This window comes from Pristis pectinata, chromosome 6, assembly GCF_009764475.1.
Source record: "Pristis pectinata isolate sPriPec2 chromosome 6, sPriPec2.1.pri, whole genome shotgun sequence".
Lineage (NCBI taxonomy): Eukaryota > Metazoa > Chordata > Chondrichthyes > Rhinopristiformes > Pristidae > Pristis > Pristis pectinata.
Window position 1 is genome coordinate 19,126,691 of NC_067410.1, and position 23,382 is coordinate 19,150,072.

The window sequence follows — 23,382 nt, forward strand, 5'->3', positions numbered from 1 at the left end:
ACTAAGCTAAAATAAAAAGTGTTCAAATTTGAAACCAATCCACAAATATATTCAATCTTTCCTAGTCATGAGTCATACAGCACAGAGACAGGCCCTTTGGCCCAACTGGTCCATGCTGACGAAGAGTCCCATCCAAGCTAAATCTACTTGTCCACGTTTGGCTCATATCCCTCTACACTTTTCCTATCCATGTACCTGTCCAAGTACCTTTTAAATGTTGTTAATGTACCTGCCTCAACCACTTCCTCTGGCAGCTCATTCCATATACTGACCACTCTCTGGGTGGAAAAGCTGTCCCTCAGGTCCCTATTAAATCTCACCCCTCTCACCTTAAACGCATGCTCTCTAGTTCTCGATTCCCCAACCCTGGGAAACAGACTGTGTGCGTTCATCCTATGCCCCTCATGATTTTATACACGACTAAGATCACCCCTCATTTTCCTACGCTCCAATGAAAGAAGTCCCAACCTGCTCAGCCTCTTTCTACAACTCATTTTCTCAATTCCCAGCAACATCCTCGTAAATCTCCTCTGTACTCTTTCCAATAGTCAGGTAACCAAAACTGAACACAATATTCTAAATGTGACCTCACCAACGTCTTGCACAACTTATCTAATGTAAATTTCAATATATTGATACAACAAGTTATTTTTTAAGATTTATAATTTTACTGGGAACTGAGTAGAAGATCTTCTTTTATCTTTAGATTCTCACCACCTTTGTTGGCTACCCCTCTTACAATAAGTTACTGCTGTTTCTTTTATTATTTAATTTGCACATTCACAGCACAGCTACAAATGGATTTGGACCCAACATGCCAAAGTAAGTTTTCAGTGTAGATGTCTTAACAGTGATCAATGTGAAAAGTAGAAAATTAATACCAGTTCTAAGAGAACACGTGAACTGGGTTTGGGTAGGATCAAGGTGATAATGGTGGCACATTATAAATTAGTGTTATTCTGTACCTGTGCGCACTGTGATCTCCATGCCGATGCCAGGAGTCCAAAATGCCTAATATACTAATTCACACTGTAAACATTACACAACTGGATCTCGACTACAGTCTGCTTCTTTCAGATGGACAGTTGTTCAGCACTTAAAGAGAAAACATAGGATCTCTAGCCATCACGGAAAATTACAATCACCAGAGAGCAAAGTTTAGCAGAAAACCCAGCTCATGGTCTGTTCATTGGGTGTATCATAGATGCAAAAATATTAAAAAGAGTTATTTGAAGGAGTGGCCAAAAGATTGGTTAGACAGGTTGAGAGGGTTTTGAATGGAAATTCCAGAGAATGGGACCTAGGTATCTTAATCACAAGCACAATCAATAGGTGCAAGAAATGGGAGATATACAGAAAGCTGGATTCAAATGAAAGTGGGGGGGGGGGGGGTGGGGTTGGGGGGGGTGGGGTGGGATGGAACCAAGATCCTAGGGACAGAGATTAGCAAGGCCTGGCCAGGATTTAAAAGGAAGGTGTGAATTTTAACAATCATGAAATAGAGATATAGAGTATTACGGCATGGGAACAGGCCCTTCAGTTCAGCCCAACTCATCCATGCCGACCAAGATGCCCACCTAGGCTAGTCCTATTTGCCCATATATGGTTAACATCCCTCTAAACACTTCCTATCCACGTACTTATCCAAATATCTTTCAAATATTGTTATTGTGCCTTCCTCAACTACTTTCTCTGGCAGCTCGTTCCATATATGCACCACCCTCTGCATGAAGAGGTTGCCCCTCAGATCCTTTTTAAAACTTTCCCCTCTTATCTTAAACCTACACCCTCTAATGTTTGGTTCCCTTTCCCTGTCACCCCTCAATCTCCTGTGTTCCAAGGAATAAGATCCTAGCCTGCCCCACCTCTCCCCACGACTCAGGGCCTCAAGACCTGGCAACATTCTTGTAAACCTTTGCACTCTTTCCAGCTTAATACATCTTTCCTATAACACGGTGATCAAAACAGCACACAATACTCCAAGTGCAGCCTCACCAACACCTTGTACAACATAATGTCCTAATACTCAGTGCCCTGAATGAAGCAGCCCAGCATGCCAAGCACCTCGTTCACCACCCTGTCTACCTGTGATGCCACTTTCAGTGAACTATGTACTTGTAATGTTGAAAGTGGAACTGGGATTAGTTGGAAAGGAAAAGCACTGTAAACAGGCAATGGTTGGTCGGTGTGGACTCGCACACTGATCCCATGTTTTATTCTCCTCACATTGTCATCAACTCCTACCCCCCATTATAAACATTACACGAGATTTTTTCAGTTTTCTATTCAGCTCATGGAAGCTCCAGTACAATCATTTGTAATGTTCAACCAAATAAAAATAATTTTAAAACCACATGCACTAATCAAAGCAAAACTAAGGAAACGTTGCACTAGTGGAGACGTTGCTAGATGGAGATGTTTACCAAGTCCAAGTCTGCCCTCTCTCAGTTGATCCAATGGCACATTTCGAAGAGCAATGTAATTATCCTGCTGTACTCACCAATGTTTATAACTCAATCAACATTACTCTAACCCATTAGGCTAGAAACTGGAAATTACCCTTTACTGGCGGGATAAGCAATCATTGTGTTTCACGCTGTGTAGAACCGAATTCCCCTTAAAATAAATCATGAAAATAGGCCAAAAATGGCATTAGGTGCTTAACAACTAACCAGGACCTATGAGGTGCTCATGAGGACCACACTCAAAATAGCACAGCTGTTGACACTTTGATGGGCACCAATAACAGAAGGGTGCTGGGCCTTGAATGAATTCTCCCCACAGCAGCCAGACACCAGCAACCACCACCACATAACAGCTGGAGAGAGCGTGTGGGGGTGGGGGGGGGGGGGGGGAGAGGGTGTCACAAGGGAGATCCAACAGGGACAGAGTGGCGTCATTTGATGAGCACTGGCCATAAGTGGCTGGGAATAGTGTTGGCCAGAGGTAAGAATCCCTGAGGTATGGAGCATAACAACAAATTTCATTACATTAATGTGTATGTGTAGATGAACCATGGACTAACAGAAGTCCTGCACTATTATTCACCCACACAGTACTCAATCCATAAGTCTCACACACCACACAATAGGTAACTGATTCTTACACAGTATTTGCATTAAAAAATTAATGCCCAAATCCTGAACTAGGGGCCATTATAACAATCACTACCGTGGGACTTTGCTGTGCACAAATTGTTTGTGTATTTCTACATTGCTATAGCAGCCTTTTCAAAAATTGTTTATAAAATGTTTTGTTTACCTTAAAAGGGGCATGAAAGGTACAATATAAATTTAAGTCTTATATTTATAATTCTAGAATTACACATGCTCCTTTACATGAAGGTTAAATTATGTGTGTATTTTTATGTGAATATTTTACAGTTGTGTTTACTGTGGACTGAATCACAAAGACAACAAATCCCAATCCACTTAACAGAAACCAACTAGAATGCGAAAACCTCTTCCCCAGACATTGTGCTCCTTCTGACATGAATGGAACTTGTATTTATATTACTTCTCTTAAACTTTCTTCATCCGGGAGCATGCAAAGATTGCCAAGTAGGATCAGTTTGAATGTTTGTTTGGTTCAAATGCTTGGAGAATAGAATCTTTGAAATCCAATACTTTAATGAAAATAATTACAATTTTGTCATACTGTGGGAAAATATATGCTGCAAATATAGAATGCAAAAGCAATTGTTGGGTAATGCAGTGTTAAACACCTACCACATAGCAATCTCAACATTCAAAAGGAAATGAATTGTAAGCTGCTACAGGTTTGTATCCCCACCCTGACTAGGGTGGGTAAAACAATTTCTATTGCTGCCTCCACTTGCACAGAATGATTGCCTCACCAGCTGCTACAACTGCAGCTAGAAACCATAGAAACCATAGAAAAACTACAGCACAGAAAACAGGCTATTCGGCCCTTCTAGTCTGTGCCGAAACATTATTCAGCTAGTCCCATTTACCTGCCCCCAGCCCATACCCCTCCAGACCTCTCTCGTCCATGTATCTATCCAATTTACTCTTAAAAGTTAAGAGCGAGCCCGCATTTACCACATCAGATGGCAGCCCATTCCACACTCCCACCACTCTGAGTGAAGAATTTCCATCTAATGTTCCCCCTAAACTTTTCCCCTTTCACCCTAAAGCCATGTTCTCTCATACTTCTCTCTCCTAATCTAGGTGGAAAGAGCCTACTTGCATTAACCCCGTCTATGCCCCTCATCATTTTATAAACCCCTATCATATCTCCCCTCATTCTTCTCCGCTCCAAGGAATAAAGTCCTAACATACTCAATCTTTCCATATAACTCAAATCCTGAAGACCCGGCAACATTCTTGTAAATCTCCTCTGCACTCTTTCAATCTTACTGACATCCTTCCTGTAGTTCGGCGACTAGAACTGCACACAATATTCTAAATTTGGTCTCACCAATGACTTATACAACCTCACCAAAACATTCCAACTCCTATACTCAATACTTTGATTTATAAATGCCAGGATTCCAAAAGCCTTTTTTACAACCCTGTCTACCTGTGACTCTACTTTCAAGGAATTATGTATCTGAACTCCCAGATCCCTTTGTTCCTCCGCACTCCTCAGTGCCACACCATTAACTGAGTATGTCCTCCCCTGATTTGTCCTTCCAAAATGCAACACCTCACACTTGTCTGCATTAAATTCCATCTGCCATTTTCTGGCCCATTCTTCCAGTTGGTTCAGATCCCTCTGCAAGCTTTGAAAGCCTTCCTCACTGTCCACTACACCTCCAATCTTAGTGTCATCCGCAAACTTACTAATCCAATTTACCACATTATCGTCTAGATCATTGATATATACAACAAACAACAATAGCCCCAACGCAGATCCCTGAGGCACACCACTAGTCACAGGCCTCCAATCTGAGAAACAACCATCCACAACCACTCTGTCTTCTCCCACACAGCAAATTTCGAATCCAGTTTACAACCTTTCCGTGGATACCCATTGACTGAACCTTCCGAACTAATCTCCCATGTGGGATCTCATCAAAGGCCTTACTAAAGTCCATGTAGACAACATCCACAGCCTTACCTTCATCTACTTTCTTAGTGACCTCCTCAAAAAACTCCACAAGATTCGTTAAACACGATCTACCACGCACAAAGCCATGCTGACTATCCTTAATCAACCCTTGGCTGTCCAAATACTTGTATAGCCTATCTCTCACAACACCTTTCAATAATTTACCCACTACTGATGTCAGGTTCACTGGCCTGTAATTACCCGGTTTACTCTTCGAGCCTTTCTTAAACAATGGAACAACATGAGCTATCCTCCAGTCCTCTGGCACCACACCCGTGGCTAAGGACATTTTAAATATATCTGCCAGGGCCCCTGTAATTTCTACACTAGTCTCTCTCAAGGTCCGAGGAAATATCTTGTCAGGCCCAGGGGATTTATCTACCTTTATTCGCTGTAAAGCATCAAGTACCTCCTCCTTTTTAATCTCTATATGTTCCATGACACTAGTGCTTGTTTCCCTTCCTTCCATATCCACGATGCCAGCTTCCTGAGTAAATACTGATGCAAAAAAAACTGTTTAAGACCTCCCCCATCTCCTGAGGCTCCACGCATATACGACCACTCTGATCTTCTAGGGGACCAATTCTGTCTCTTACTATCCTTTTGCTCTTAATATACCTGTAGAAACCCTTTGGGTTTACCTTCACATTATCTGTCAAAGCAGCCTCATGTCTTCTTTTTGCCTTCCTTATTTCCTTTTTTAGTATTTTCTTACATTTCCTTTACTCTTCAAGTACCTCATCTGTCCCTAGTTGCCTAAGATCTACAACTTCACCTAAAAGGTTATTGAAAGCCCTTTGTAATTGCTTGCTTCAACTGTAGTAAGCTTTCATTAGTTTTTATAAATGATGAGTATTAGAATCTGAGCACTGTACCAAGGAAATCAGTTTCTTCTTTGTAGATATCATACCAGTTATCAGTTGTTTCTTCAATATATTGGGAAACTTTGAGGTTGAAAAAAACCCAAAACATCCTCCATTTAACCAACCTGGAATAATTCCAACAGTACGCTCCAGCAATGTTTTTCTTTCTGGTATCTTGGACACTAAAGGCAACTTTTGACTTTAGTTCACCTTTTGGTAAAGGCTATAAAATGTTCTGCACACAACACAAGTCTAATGGTATTGAGGATAATATATTAGTCTGTACACAGAATTTATTAATTGATATAATGGGTCATGTTTAGGTTGACAAGCTGCAACTGCTTGGGTCCCTCAGGGATCAGTGTTGGGCCCCCAGCTATCTAAAATTTCTGCCAATGACTTGGATAAAAAGGGACAAAATGTTTTCAACTTTGTCGATGATACAAAGAAAATAAGCTGCAAGAAAAGCACAATAAATCTGTGAAGAAATGATAAATAGGTTAAGTCAATGGACAAAATATAGCAGATGGAGTAACTGCAGAAAAGCACAGGGCTATGCACTTTAGTAGAATGAACAAAGAAATGCACTAAGTATGGTGAGACTTTCAAATGTTGGAATTGAAAGAGACTTTGATGTCTTCATACGAGAGCCACAGAAAATTAGCATATAGGTACAGCATGTAATTAGGAAGTATGCCTTTATTGGAAGAGGGATGGAGTATAAATTGAGAAAGTCTAACCACCACTGTACAGGGCATTGGTGTCCGTTCCTGGAGAATAAACAACAGGGTGAAGTTTCACTAGGTTATTTCTGGGGATGAAAGTGTAGTCCAATGAACATAGAGTGAACAGTTTGGGCCATTTCCTCTGAAGCTTATAAGAACAAGGAATGATCTCATTGAAACACCAGATCCTGAAGAAGGAATAGCAGTAGATGTTCAAGGGTGTTTCAATGAGATGTTCCTGATGAAGGAAAATTGAAATTAGGATTATGATTAGCAGGGATTAGCTGTGAATTCTGACTCTTAAAGTGCTGGACTATCAAGAGGGAAATTACAGTAATATAAAAACAAACAAACAAACAAACAGGATGGAAAGTGGAGTCAAGGTCAAGATCAGAACCCATGTGATCTCACCAAGTGGGAAAACAGACTCCAGGGGCTATTCATCTACTGTTACTCCTGTGTTTGAGGGGCAAAGGGGCACACTTGTAATAGATCATGGCTTATATCAAGGATATTTTGGTATCCTTGGAAGGTCTTGTGCTTTGTAAAAGATGCAGTTATAACTTTGTATCTTAACTAAGTTGCAGATCTACTATTGTTGTCAAATCCAACCAACAGTATAAGTGATGACATGTAGCAAAAATAGGAAGCAGTTCCAAATAGAAAATGGTCCCATAATAAACCAGAGACATTAGACTTCTTCAACAGACTGGACAAGAACAAATTCTTTCCACACACAGGCAAAATACACTAATGAAATTCAGCATGTTGATTCATCACGGATTTCACACATTTCACTCTCATTAGTTGCGTTTTCCTACCAAAAGGTCATATTCACGGTTCTGTATCAACCAAAAAGAAAGTTCCAATGTCCATTGTCTAGCATGTCAGACGCACCAAGCAAGGCAGAACAATAGCCCCTTTCACTGTGCCTGTTAATTCATTGTCCTGTTTGAATCAGAAAACAACAGCCAACAAAATACAGTTTAATTAAAAATTCTCCCTTCAATGATCAGCAATTGTGGTACCCCAAAATTCACTGCACTAATATGTTAAATGTATCTCCTAAATACGCAATTCAATATCCAGACAGTGAATTACAAAAATGCTAAATTATCACTGAAGTATTATCAGATTAGCATTGAAAGTGATAGATAGTGAGGATACTTTAGTTCACATAGTAAGATAAGGACAAAGCAAATGATCCTTCTCTTGTTTTACATTCACCCGAGTGCCTTGTTCAGTGGGTGCTACCACACACACACACACACACAACTTGTTGCAATAAATGTCAGAACTGTGCATTGCCCCTGAACTGAATGAAGTGAAATACTTATAATTACTTGGATTAAACTGCATTGATCAATTGCCAATGATTCTGAAGGGAACTGCCAGCTATCAGCCATTTAGCATCTTGGAAAACTTATGTAAAAGTAGTAATAATGCAAATCTTGTATGCAAATGGAAAGAGATGCATCTTTTGCAGCAAATGGCAATATGTGAATATTGTATTTGCAGGTTTAATAAATTATATTTGTGATGGATATTCACTTTCCAGGGTCCAAGAAGGTTTATTGCTAAACTCAGCTCTTAAGCACAGCAGCATAACCTGTCCAAAGGTCAAGAAGTGGTTGCTCATTAAACTAAAATCCCTTTTGCTAAAACAGTAGAAATTGTCCAAGGATCAAGATGTTTGTTGTTTGCCAAGTTAAACTTCTAACCAATATTCCCTGCTCAGCCTCTTAACATAAACAAGAGAACAATGGGATCCACCTTTACTTAATTAAACATTCTAGTCACCTGGCCTGAAAATGCGGTTGAGAAAACATCACAGGACAATAATGTCAACTAAGTGAAAAAACAGCATAAATGTTAGAAAACAGTCAGGGTAGTGGGGGGAAATGACAGAGAGAAGGGGTTACAGAATGAAGACCTGGAATTCATTCCTCAGCCTTTGGTTTTTGTGACGGACGACTTGTTCATCTGCAACTTGTTGGTTTGACATTTTAATTTGTAAGAATTGTACTTGTTTTTGGAAATCATTTGTAAGTTACAAGTTGGTGTTAAAGAATTACTCATTAGAACTAAACGTCTCTCACTTAAAATAAGATATACTGTGTTTAAACTGCTTCATTAGCTGGAATTTCTTCTTCTTGGTTGGGAGGAGGGACACACTGCTTGAAATAGTGATTATTGACAGCTAGACTTTTCCGTAGAGACTAAAGTAGTGAAGTAAACTAGTTCTTGAAGTGTAGGTTGGTTGATACAGTATAATCACCCTGTAGTGAGGGTACTTGTAGATACTTATGCCAGATAGAACAAAGTCCTGACTTAGGTTTAGAGCTCTCAGACAGTACACTCAATATCATTACATATTTTTGTTTGTGGCTTTTCACAGCCCTGTACATCTTGTTGATGCATGAAGAAAGACAGATATACAAGAAGATCTGGAGGTCAGATGCCAGCACTTTTGACTGTCAACTGTGCTGCTGGTCACAGAACCCAGGGAAGAGCAGAGCAGTAATTCCCTAGAAGAGGGTTTGGATGCACCACAACAGGACCTCTGCTTTCTCCCAGGAACTAGTGTGTTGACAGTCCCATCCAAATGAATTGTAGCACATTATGGGTGCGGTTCAGTGGCATACAATGCCACCAGTAGAGAATGATGATGATGCTGGTTAATAGTCACAACATTACCATGCATTCAGCTATTTCCCCAGGATCAAGTAGCTACACTGAAGTTGTCGAGGAAAAAATCACCATGGCAACAACAATAAATCTTAAAATAGATTGACAAATTTTAACACTGCATATCCATTCGAAATAGGGAATTATTCAATTAGGGCAGGAAACATTAGCCATATGGAAAAAGTGCAAGTAGAAAATTAATTTAATTATTTTAAAGCAGTTAACTCAGTTTATTTTTTTCTAAATGTGTATTTTTATTTATTGAAAGCTGGTTGAATAGTTTAAATATCACAGACAGGAAACATTTTAAAACTGTTCCAAGGCCTTGGCAAGCTGCAAGTACTATCAGGTCATTCCATGGCAGGGCCTCGGGATGTGATGCCTGAGGCCTATTTGCTGCTCAGAGCCTGCTGCATTTTGCCAAACACCTGTTGGGTGTGGAGGATCAGCTCATTTCACTTTCCGCTTCTGTCAAAAATGGCATGGGTGGGTGGGGACTGGTGACAAATCCAAGCAGCAGGCTGGATCCATGATGAACTGGCTGGTTATTCTCTCGTCCCAAGCGACTGTCTGAGGCTGAACCAGATTGGTTACAGACTTCGTGCTACGTTTCAACATGCTACAGGAGCTTCAGGTTACACATCCACGCCAAGTTCCCCCACTTCTACCTCCTCATCATTGACTGTGCCTATCCAAGCTGATCAAGTTCTGGTTGTTGGTTTTGCTACATCTAGGCTTGACCACTTTATGGTCTACCTCCCATCTTACAGGCCCCATAAATTTCAGCTCTGCATAAGTTCAGCTGGCTGCAGCACAGTTTCATTTTAAAAGAGCTAGTACACAGATAAACCTTTAAGTTTTACAAGAAATCTCCTTAACAGAGTCATCTAAATAAAAAGATAAGAATGATCCTGGATTTTGCATAAGCCTCTGGGTGATCTTTTACCCATATACAGATCTGGTAAGATAAAGCACACATCTTGGAACAACAATAGTAGTAACAGAAAGTTGAAGCTTCTGTTAAAATGATACACATTAGATAGAACTAGCGAGATATTACACACAGATCAGAGCCAATTTATGTTCAATTTCTGTAATATACAAACATAAATACAATAATTGAAACATTGATTGAAATATCAAAACTAATTTATAAGCTAAAATGTATACTTAAAAATCTCAGTTTAATCAAGTCAATATGTTCTAAGCCACAATGCAGCTGCCAGTTTCATAGATCATTTACTGTAGTACCCTTCCAATTAGCTCTGGTCTTACTGGTCTTTCCAAATATCCATCAGAAAATTGGCCCTACAAACTAAACTTTTCAAAAACACTACATCAAACCAGGATTCTAAAAATAACATGGATTTCCTACCTTTACAGACCTCCGTTGAAGCACAGGAAATGGAAAAAGTGTAGTCCTGACTGAGCTATAATAGCTTTTCTTTGCCCATCCATTAGTCATTAAAGTTCCAGGTGAGTAATGTCTGGAAGATAATTCTGTCCTACATGATACCAATGATCTTTGTATTGTTTATTTTGTTTCTTTGCAACCTTCTACTGAAATGAAATTGTTCTAGTCATCACATTATGGCTGTGGGGCAAATTATAACTATACTCCTCAAATGAACCAGATTACAGTGGACAAGAAATGTTTAAAATGTCTATTTAAAATTAAAGTCTGATTAGTCATATTCCTGTACCATTAAAGTACTAATATGATTAAAATGTACTGTCAACTGTACTCTGCATGAGTGTTTGTTTTGTTCATGGTATATGGACATTGCTGGGAAGGTCAGAATTTACTGCCGTCCCTAATTGTCCCTCAGCCACATAGTTTAACCGTCCCCTGATACAGCCAAGTAAGAATGTACCTCATTGCTGAGGGTTTGAAGTCACAGCCTGGGTAAAGACAGTAAACAGGGCAGGACCCTGCATCGGGACTGAGAGTGTAGAGGGAAGACAGCCAGAAGCAAGAGAGGAGGGGTGAGACAGAGGCTGGTAGGTGACAAGTGGAACTATACCAGGCAGATGGAGCCAGGTGGGGATAGTATTGATACATTTTATTGCTGATTTATCCAATTACTTCAGTTTAAATCCCCAGGTACCAGGAACTGCATACTGCTCCTTTACATCTCAAAGATTCACACCAAACATAATCTTTGGCACTAATTTCATAAGTTCAGCAGATGCTTTACCAGGAAGGCTATATCAACAAGTGCAAGATTCCCTTTAATCTCAGTCCTGTTTGGTGACTGCATACCTCATTCCACGCCTGGTGACTAACCATCAATGATGATTAATTTTTTTCTTCAGTTTTGATGAGCAAGTCTCTGCAACACCCGTTTTCCCAAGAATTATCAAGAGGATACAACACTGATGTACTTCAAATAAAAAAAGGTGATAAATACAACATGGGTAAATGTCTTGTGAAGGTACATTTTTATTATTGTACTCAAGTGATATTTAATGCTTGATAGCAAGTTTAACTATAGACACAGAAAAATATTAACTATTGTAGCATTAATAACAATCCCAGAAAGTATATCCATGCTGCTAAGTTGTCAACAGTTGGAGAACTATTATCTCAAATGTGTTAACTGTAGCTCAGTTGGCAGTACTCCTGCCTCACCTTCACTCAGGTTACGAGTTCAAGTCTAACTTCACAGATTTGAGTACATCGATTGAGGATGAAATGTCAATGCTGTACTATAGATATGTCTCCTTAGGCAGTCCCTCAGGATCAAGGATGATTTAGTTCCACTCCAGTCCTGTAGGATTGGAGGTGTTTAAGGCCAATGTGGAAATCAGAGACTTTTCAACAGATGGGGCAAAAGATGACTGATGGGGTGGGTACTTTATGAAGTGGTGCACTCCCTCACTTATGCTGGGCTTCTGTGCATTTCCAGCACATGGGTTTAAGGACCTTAGTGCCATCCCAAATGCTCCTTCTCCCATTTAAGCAATCATGACCAGAGATTTCCAGGAATGTTGCAGTTGTCCAAGGACACTGAGAATACCCTTTGAACCTTTTCCTGCATCTGCCCAATTTCCTAACAGAGCTCAGAACAGGGTGTCAACAGATAGTTGCGATTAGGCTCTTTATGATGGGGATGTTTGCCTGAGAGAGAATACTGACATCAGTTTGCTTATCCTTCCAATAAATAGAACTTCTAATTTGATCTTCAAACACCCTATTCCACAGACAGCCCAAGGCTGTGCTAGCACATCGAAGGCAGTGGTGAATTTCATTAACGTCTGCTTTTGTTGAAAGGTGGCACCCGAGACGTGGGAAGTAGTCCATGTTTTCCAGAATCTCACGATGAACCTTTATTGTCAGAGGGTGGCAAGGCAGGTCAGTGTAGGACCTTTGTTTTCCAGACATTGATTATAAGGTCCATCCTCTCAAGCTAATGAGTCAATGACAATAAGGAGCCTGACCTCGAAATATGTGCAAACTGCAACTTTATTATCAAGGCTGCAGTGAACCCAGTTCACGAGTGTAGGTTACCCATTAGTCCTCTAGATAACCTCTACTCCAGCATGAAGCTTATTGGAAGCAAGGTGCAGTATTACCACAAGATAGATTGATAACAGTGTTGGGGCTACGATGCAGTCTCGCGTCACACCAATCTTGACTGATTTGGTTCTATTGTCAACCTGTTGGTTAGAATCTTGGTTTGCACGTCAGGTTGAAGCAAACATGAAAGAAATGAATTTCTTCCAGCAGTTGAATTTGGATGTAATAGCAAGGCCTCTGGTCCAGGCCATGGCCTTTGTTCAATTACGTCATTGCTCAAGTGAGGGACCCCAAAGATACCTGCATCACAATAGCACCCACGGCTGTTAGACCGATCACTGCCTCATCGTGTCCATCAACCTGCCCCCAAACCCCAACCTCAGGGGAAATGTTGCCACATGCAAATCAATGTTGAAGCCCTCAAATACTCTGCAAAAGGTGGGTTGTCTTAGGCAACACCTCATGGACAACTTGTTAACTCCCAGCCAAGAGCAACCACGGTGTCCACACCATTTGGGCTGATCTGAAGTCCACCATAATGGACACTTCTGAGGAGAGTCCTAGTTTCTCAAGAACCACCAGAACTGGTTTGATGAAAATGACCAGGAGATCCAGGAGCTAATTAGCCATAAGTGAGGCATTTCTGAATTGGAAACTCCATCCTCACCTCCAGGAAAAAAGAAACAGGCACCCAAAGCCTAAAATCCAGCAGAAAACCCAGAGCTAAATAACAGATGGTAGGTGGAAACATGTCCAGCAACTTGCTAACAGCCATGACGTGCATAGATTCTTCAGCCCTATCAAGGCCAACCATGGCAAAAGCACCCATGGCCCCATGCCACTGAGAGCCAAGAAACAGAGGGGAATTTATTATGGGCAGTCAATGCCCAAAAGAAGTAACAGGTCACAGTATCTCCTTAATCATGATTGCCCCTGATGTGAACACCCTCAACCCTATCCATCCCATGGCAGAATGGTGGAAAAACGCAACACTGGTGAAGGTGCTGTCTTTCAAATGAAACAGCACAGCATTTTCGGATTGACTCAATGGTTCATTCACTACAATCTTTGCACCATTCTGCTGCTCTGTGCTCATTGTTGTATCTACTGTGTTTATTATTATCATGTATACTGATCACTCTGTGAGCTACATGCAAACAAGGAATTTCATTGCACCTTGGTGTAAACAATAAATTAATCTAATCTAATTAGAATGTATTTATTAATTTTCCAAAAAAAAACTATACAAGGATCAAAGGCAGACTAGCAATTATAAAAATACTTCTCTCATTTTGGACCAATTTTACACCAAATAAAACAAAAGGCCTATAGGAATAAATCGCTTCAGGAACACCTCTGCCCAGTCCTCAGCTTGCAGTTGCTATGATTCTGCCCTCCATACTCCATCTGACTTTTTCCACACCCATGGACACTGTTCTCAAAAGGCATAGCAAGCAGTGGACCAACTGCTGGGAAATGGGATAGTGGGCTGAAGAGCCTGTTTCTGTGCTGTAGGACTCTACAGCTCAATGTGAGCTTGCAGAACAGCATCTATCTTTCAGTCAGAGAGGCTGCAACTTTCTGATTCAACATCGAGTTCAGCAATTTCAGATCCCACTCTTTCTGGGCAACAAGCATTGGTAAGGATTCTGTTAAGCTCATTCAGTCCTCCTCCAGACCCACAGTTTCTTTGTTTATCTCCCAATGCTGTCCCCTATTGCTTTGCAAGGTCATCCTACTCATCATTTATTCTCACCCACCATCCATCGCATCTCAGATTTTAGCTTTTATTCTTTTTACCCTCTCCTTGTTGCCTTTGCACTTGCTTAAACCCCTTGCACATTGATGTTTTTCCAGCTACGACAAGGTTAACTCGACACATTAACTTTATTTCTCTCTCTGCCGATGCAACACGACTTGCTGAGTGCAGGCAACATCTTTTAAATTTTTATTTCAAGTGACTTTCTTTGAGATTCATAAATGGCAATTGTGTACAGCTTTTTTGTTCAACATTATTCAATCTAATGTAATATACCAGAGGTTCATCCATACCAGAAGTACTTCAATGCAAATGCATCTTGCTGGACAAGTAAAAGGAATCATTGTAACTTCAGTCTGCAATACCACAGGATAAAGTCTTTATCTCATTTCCTATTTTTTCCTCTGTAGAAGAGGCAAAATGACACATTACCTGTGATAATGCAGACTGGCTCTTGTCTTGCCGCAATTCACAAAGACCAGAGACATGATGGAACGGAGAGCCTCTATTATTACACACTATGAAAGACCCAACTTAACTCAGGGCATTTATATCCTAATATCTCAAGGACAACAGTTACCAGGTTTTAGAAATTCACACAAGCTTTCTTTAAAAAGCTACTTGACATAGTAACAAAACCAAATCCCTCCATTTCCATTTAAAACAATGATCTTACTGGAAAAGTGACAACTCAAACTGGAATATGTGCAATTAAGAACTTGCACATTTGCTTTTTTAAGATAGCTATAGTCTAAAAGAAATGTGGAAGATTGCCAGATGAAATGAATCCCTGATCAATGATCTCTCCAAAATAGCTTGCACCTCCCGAAAATAAAATCTTGCAAGTTTTCAGGACCTAATTGTTATAGCCTCTACTGGAGAGAAATGCAGTACTGTACTACTAAAATAAGTCCCTGATAGTATCAGACAATATTTCCATCCAGGAACACTGCCCAAAGGAAAAATAAAGGGAAAGAGATTGTGGACATACAGACACATCATAGGACAATGTAAAACAGAACATTTACTGAAATTATGCATTGAATTTAATCACTTCACTGGCCTGATTAGCACTCCCAAGGGCCACGTAATTAATGACAGAGGAGGTGGAGAGCCCAACCAGGCCAGAGCCATGCAGGCCCTGCCAATTTGAATGGCCTTATTTTATATGGTTGATTGATGGCCCAAAGGATAAAACTCCGAATGATAAAGCCCCCCTTCCCATATTTCCGTAGCTTCAGGGAACAGGACCAGTTGCCCTCAATAGTTAAAACAATAACGACAAAACCAATAGTAGATGTTTCTTAACAGCTCATAATATCAACAACTTTAAAAGATTACATCTATAACTGGAAAATAAATCAATACCTAATGCTATATTTAGCCCTCTTTAAAAGGTCTGGCGATTCCCATATCACAGTACATCTACCCACATCACTTGATGATACACAGTTAACCCAACGTACTTCTGTATCCTTGTTATTAGATGAACATATTTGACCCATATATAATATATAGCCCCAAATATGGAGGGTCATTCTGAGCAACCAGATGGCCCGCACAAATCCAATCTTATTATCCCCCTTCTGTGTCTTTGCCTCTACACCTCTGTAATGGAAATACCTGGGCTCCATTTTGTAAACAGGTAGCTGAATAGCTGTAGAAGAGTGAGGCAAGTAATAATTTAAATGTGGGAGAGTTCTGCAGAGGCCATTTTAGCATCACTCTTGTCATGGTCTAATCTACATAACAAAAGTAATATTTGTTCATCTCAATCCAGACAAAAGTTCAGCTGGTAACTTCTTTCTCTCTCTAGTAATTTTACATCCATTGTTTAAGTAAAATTAAATCAATTTATTCTGACCTTCCATATTCCTCTATTTTAATATGCTCTTGATAAAAAAAAGTGTAAAAGTTGCCAAGATTAAGCAGTAACTTTACCTTATTGAAACCACAATACAAACATTTATATACAGTGGCATGCAAAAGTTTGGGCACCCCGGTCAAAATTTCTGTTACTGTGAATAGTTAAGTAAGTAGAAGATGAACTGATCTCCAAAAGTCAAAGTTAAAGATGAAACATTCTTTTCAACATTTTAAGCAAGATTAGTGTGTTATTTTTGTTTTGTACAATTTTAAGAGTGGAAAAAAAGGAAAGGAGCAACATGCAAAAGTTTGGGCACCCCAAGAGATTTGAGCTCTCAGATAACTTTTACCAAGGTCTCAGACCTTCATTAGCTTGTTAGGGCTATGGCTTGTACACAGTCATCGTTAGGAAAGGCCAGGTGATGCAAATTTCAAAGCTTTATAAATACCCTGACTCCTCAAACCTTGTCCCAACGATCAGCAGCCATGGGCTCCTCTAAGCAGCTGCCTAGCACTCTGAAGATTAAAATAAATAATACCCACAAAGTAGGGGAAGGCTATAAGGAGATAGTGAAGCGTTTTCAGGTAGCCGTTTCCTCAGTTTATAATGTAATTAAGAAATGGAAGTTAACAGGAACGGTGGAGGTCAAGTTGAGGTCTGGAAGACCAAGAAAACTTTCCAAGAGAACTGCTCCTAGGATTGCTAGAAAGACAAATCAAAACCCCCGTTTGACTGCAAAAGATCTTCAGGAAGATTTAGCAGACTCTGGAGTGGTGGTGCACTGTTCTACTGGGCAGTGACACCTGCACAAATATGACCTTCATGGAAGAGTCATCAGAAGAAAACCTTTCCTGCATCCTCACCACAAAATTCAGCGTCAGAAGTTTGCAAAGGAAAATCTAAACAAGCCTGATGCAATTTGGAAACAAGCCCTGTGGACTGATGAAGTTAAAATAGAACTTTTTGGCCGCAATGAGCAAAGGTACGTTTGGAGAAAAAAGGGTGCCAAATTTCATGAAAAGAACATCTCTCCAACTGTTAAGCATGGGGGTGGATCGATCATGCTTTGGGCTTGTGTTGCAGCCAGTGGCATGGGGAACATTTCACTGGTAGAGGGAAGAATGAGTTCAATTAAATACCAGCAAATTCTGGAAGCAAACATCACACTGTCTGTAAAAAAGCTAAAGATGAAAAGAGGATGGCTTCTACAACAGGATAACGATCCTAAACACACCTCAAAATCCACAATGGACTACCTCAAGAGGCACAAGCTGAAAGTTTTGCCATGGCCCTCACAGTCCCCCAACCTAACCATCATCGAAAATCTGTGGATAGACCTCAAAAGAGCAGTGCATGCAAGATGGCCCAAGAATCTCACAGAACTAGAAGCCTTTTGCAAGGAAGAGTGGGCAAAAATCCCCCAAACAAGAATTGAAAGCCTCTTAGCTGGCTACAGAAAGTGTTTACAAGCTGTGATACTTGCCAAAGGGGGTGTTACTAAGTACTGACCATGCAGGGTGCCCAAATTTTTGCTTTGGGCCCTTTACCTTTCTTGTTATTTTGAAACCGTAAAAGATGGAAATAAAAAATGTAATATTGCGTAAAATATTAAAGAAATGTGTCATCTTTAACTTTATGCCTTTTGGAAATCAGATCATCTTTTACTCACTTAGCTACTCACAGTAAGAGAAATTTTGACCAGGGGTGCCCAAACTTTTGCATGCCACTGTATAATCATAGGGTTGTTACAGCACAGGAGGAAGCCATTCAGCCCACCAGATCCAGGCTGACTTGCTACCAGAGAAGTACTTGATTCTAGTTAGTTATACTCTTCATAAAACTTGTCCAAGTTGATTCCTCTCTCTTTTGTACCTTTGTCATTAAAACACAAGAACACATTAAAACTGGTCTCTGGCCATCAGCTGGACTCGATAGCACAAAGGGATTGAATGCTCCTGGAATACAATTCAATAAATACTCTGTTTGAGGGAGTAGATATTATTAAGACAAATATGGGAAATCAAGCTTCATAATTACTGTTTACAGCCTTCGCACTACTCAGCTGAGATCAGCAAAGCTGAGAAAACATTCAGCTGTTTATATACTATACAATGCTTATGGAATGAAAGCCGCTACAAGGAGGTCTTCTCATTGGCCAGTCTCAGTGAGCCCTGGTGGTTCAAGAAGAACAGAAGAGAAACTGCAGAATTAGTTTCATTATTTTTTGGACACAAGCAAAAGATAAATAAACTTAGCCAGGTCTATGGTCCTGGCTGTTCTCCAGGGAACCCTGCTGGAAGCATTCAAGCACACAGGATTAGCCACAGTTCTCATTACCCCCACGGTCAAAGTACCCACTGTCAAAGAATCAGCTCACAAAAGGAGAAAGACAATGACTTCAGCCAATGAGGACGGCAAAATTAAACCAAACAAAAATGCACAAGAACCACAGCAGATTAAATCTGGCTAACAAGGCATGCAGAAATATTAAGAGTTTCCTGTTATCTTCTAAGTCTCCTTGAAAGTCATCAACACAAAGCTCCCTGCAAATTGCACTGCTTACGCAATGGGATCCAGCACAGCAAAGCCCATGTGACAGATTCATTCATTTAATTCATTCCTGCAGATTAATGGATTTTCAGTTTCAAGCACTTAGTTAGAAGACTGTCATGGGTCAAAACTGAATGCTTGAAATTTGAATTCAATGGTTAGAATACAATGGTTGGAATGGGAAGAGAATTTCTTGCAACTTGTGATTGTCTTAGTCACAAGCAGCTGAAAATAAATCCATTCCAAAATAAATACAAGGTAGAAATCCTTGATCAGAAATTGAAATTTGCTTTTTCTGGAAGCAATTTAAATTGTCAACAACCTTGGTACATTAACAATCTGACTAAACTGTCAGATCAATGACCAGCTTCAAATCATGGCAGTGAGTAATAATCTCAGAAATTCCTCTCCCTTGGCAGAAAATAGATTGCAAGTCAATAAGACCTTTGAAGTGCTACTGATGAACAAGAGATCATCTTGCAGCAAGGTGCAGTGACAATATTCATCTATGCAAGGCAACTCATTGCTAATACTACACCATCAGCAGCTTTCTAGAATTGTATAATCCAAGACATTTCCAAAGGGAACATTAAAATTTGGATCTACCATGGACAATTAAACTGGACTTTGCATTCTACTGCGGCATCCATCACTAAGGACCCTCACCACCCAGGACATACCTTCTTCTCGTTACTACCATTGGGGAGGAGGTACAGGAACCTGAAGTCCCACACTCAATGATGATTCAGGAATAGCTTCTTCCCCTCCATCATCAGATTTCTGATTGTTTCATGAACCCATGAACACTACCTCATTATTCTTTTAGTTTTGGTGTAGCAGTTAGCTTAATGCTATTACAGCGCTAGCGACCCGGGTTCGATTCCAGCCACTGTCTGTAAGGAGTTTATACATTCTCCCAGTGTCTGTGTGGGTTTCCTCCAGGTGCTCCTGCTTCCTCCCACATTCCAAAGACGTATGGGTTAGGAAGTTGTGGGCATGCTATGTTTGTGCCGGAAGCGTGGCGACACTTGTGGGCTGCCCCCAAAACACTCTACACAAAAGATGCATTTCACTGTGTGTTTCAATGTACGTATGGCTAATAAAGATATCTGATCTCTCATCTTATTTTAAGATAACTTTATTAGTCACATGCACATCAAAACACAGTGAAATGCATCTTTTTCACATAGTGTGTTCTGGGGGCAGCCCGCAAGTGTCACCACGCTTCCGGCGCCAACATAGCATGCCCACAACTTCCTAACCCGTACGTCTTTGGAATGTGGGAGGAAACCGGAGCACCTGTAGGAAACCCATGTAGACACGGGGAGAATGTATAAACTCCTTACAGACAGTGGCCGGAATTGAACCCAGGCCACCAGCGCTGTAATAGCATTACGCTAACCGCTACACTACCGTGCCTGTAATGCACAGTTGTTTTTAAATTCATTTCACTGTCCTACTGCCAGAAAACAACAAATTTTGTGCCATAAGTCAATGATAATAAATCTGATTCCTCAGTACTGGAACTACATAGCAACCAAATGATCTTGGTAATCTTGTTATGGAATGTACAGTCACTCCAAAAATTAGGTCAGTACAATAAATTAAGGGAAAAAAATGACCTGGTTGATTGGATTACAAAATTGTTTTCAGAAAATATCCTTTGAAAAAGTTACATCACTTTGGCAAAACAAAATTCCACAAAGGGGGCATTGCCAACAAGGCCAGCATTTATTGACCAACCCTAATTGCCCTTGAGCTGCCTTCTGCTACTGCAGTCGTTCCACTGAAAGCACTCCCACAATGTTGCTGGGTAGGGAGCAATGACGGAACACTGACCCATTTCCAACTGAAGATAGTGTACGGTTTGGAGGGGAAGCGGTGGCTGGTGGCCTTCCCATGCACTTGGTGTCCTTTTTACTTCTTGGTGGTAAAGGTTTGGGACGAACACACAGATTTGGGGCGTACTTTTGTAAACATGTAAATTCACCTAACTGGGGGGGGGGGGGGAGGGGGGTGGTCAGGCAAGGAAAGTCATTGCCTCGAAAACAGGGAACACCCAGCAAAACTGGACCCGCGCTTATACCAATTGCCAATGTTAAGCAATTTCCCCCATCACACGTTCCCATCAGCTCCCACCATCACAATGCCCCCAAAACAGTGCAAGACCAAACTATCCGGTCATGCAAGGGTATCGATTCACCCCGACGCACAAACTGCCGACACGTTTGCATTGAAATCTTAGGGAATGATGCGGGGATTTTGAACGCTCCCACTACCGACTACAGAATACAGTTTATGGGCGGTTCGTGCTGGTGGTCAATGTGAAATACCTCCACGTGCAAAATATTCAGATAACATTCACACATATTCCAATAGCGTAACTGTGAAGGAGTCGACTAAAGCACGTTAAAATAATCGGGGAGGTGGAGAACTGCCACTGTACGCAGGGGTTGCAGGCGGACAGATGCGCTGTTTACACCGCAGAAGCGTTCCACCTCTAACGCCCTTCTCCGAAACTGACAGCCTCGCTGAAATCCACCGAGACGGAGAAGCGATTGGCCAGAAATTACATCATTTCATTGCATCTTCTTGCAAGACCTGTAAAAAGGTCCTTGGGAAGTCGCTGATGTGCAAACAATAAAAAGGATTGGGTTGTTTTTACACTGGCGCTCTTTCCGTCTGCTCCAGGAACTGGAACAATGGGAGAAAAGCGTCTGCCTAAAACCCAAACCTCTTTCCTTAAGTGTAACTCAAGAATTACAAAACACACACATTTCCCCTCCCCCGCTGCGCCCAAAACAAAAGCCGTTGGAACTCATTTTTTTCCGCAAACTGATAGTGTGAAACGCGTGGGTGCACTTCACCAAAGTAAAAAAAAACACAATTTGGAAATCAGATATTACAAAACACCTTCAAAGCTAGTCAGGCTCCCGCGCCAATAAACAACAATTCGTCGAAATTGCCACATACGAAAAAAAAGGAAAGTGACGTTACACAACAGAATGTGCCGGCTGGAGGAGGAAGCGAGTAAACAATTGCCGAATGGAGCATGAACTACCAGAATCACTGCATTACAACAACCTGGGGGAGGGGAGATCATACCTTGCAGCCTACTCTATTCTGATGTTCCAGTCTCAAGCATCGCATTAATTAATTAATACACCGGGCAAACCCATTGATATATCTATATTTAAAGACATCATCACTCTCCCCCTCCCTTTTTCTCTCTATCATAACTATCGAGAGGGAAAATATCACCCCGAAGACACTTCCGTAAGAAGTTTCACACTGTTCTCCCCTTAAGCCGGGTCTCTTGCTATTAAATCCTCTCATTACCATACTTACGTTTTTCGTCATCAGCGTGTAGTAAAGATGCTGCTCGGGACAAGACATCCAATGGGGTCTCCATTCTTTCAATATATCTGCATATAAACCTCTGCAGCCTGAAAGAATGAACGCAAAACAGAACACACTGCCTGTACCACATCAAATGGAGAAACTCGGCTGCATCTTTTCTTCTAAACAAGAACGCGATACAATCATACATGACAAGAGACACAGTAACCAAAACCTCTCTAGTGTAACATACAAGGCGACCTTTAAATCCAGAATAAATATCACCCCTCCTCCCCATCATTATCAATTCTGACATTCACTTACATTTTTTAGTATAAATCTAATTTCTACTTGTGGCATTTGCAACGACTGGTCGCAGTGTTATTTACCTGTGTTTGGTGCCAGCGCCTCCTTGGCTGTGAAGTAGATACACTGAGGCGGAAGAATGTGAGGAATGATGGAATTCTCTCATGGCAGGTGGTGAAAGTGATACAACATCATTGGCTCAGAGCAACTCCAAACAAATTATGCTAATACACGCTAGGCGTCATATCCTCAGGTAGAGTCAGTGGGGACGATGCGGAAGTGGCTGAGAATGTGACTGTAACCTTAGCCTTGGTCTCAGTACAGTGGCTGTTGTTCGGAGCGATGGCTTTTCAGAGGGGGTCATTCTGATTTTTCTTTCGAGATTTCCTTCTCGCTTCGTCCAGTGTTTTGCATTAACTGCACAGAGAGAAAAAAAATTGCAGTGAAATCTGCAAGGAACTTAAAGAATGTATCCACTCTTTGGAGCTGGCGGCGTGGACTGGAGTATAGCTCCTGGCCACGACTTACCCTTCTTAACTTGAGGCAGCGATTTTAAAAAAAACATTTTGCTTTCGTAGTATTATTTTTCTCATACAGCGGCTGAACAGAGTTCAGCATGCTTGTCATTTTTTAAACGGGCCATGAATGAGAAATGTCTTGAGGTCAGATATGAGGGATGGGTTTTCATATTT

At 40.9% G+C, this 23,382-nt stretch overlaps 1 protein-coding gene across 2 annotated transcripts in view; it reads right to left on the bottom strand.

The window, feature by feature from the left end:
* vgll4b (vestigial-like family member 4b) overlaps nucleotides 1-22,916 on the bottom strand; it is a 105,057-nt gene extending 82,141 nt beyond the window's left edge. Inside the window, exons 1-2 of one of the 2 annotated variants that reach the window (XM_052017364.1) lie at nucleotides 22,774-22,901; nucleotides 22,394-22,491 (exon numbers count right to left, since the gene is read on the bottom strand). In XM_052017364.1, the coding sequence (XP_051873324.1) occupies nucleotides 22,394-22,491; nucleotides 22,774-22,856 (181 nt within the window). In that variant the 5' untranslated portion in view covers nucleotides 22,857-22,901. Of the gene's footprint in view, nucleotides 1-22,393; nucleotides 22,492-22,773 lie in introns of both variants that reach the window. The other variant, XM_052017366.1, reaches the window with a different exon arrangement.
* Nucleotides 22,917-23,382: the final 466 nt, after the last annotated feature.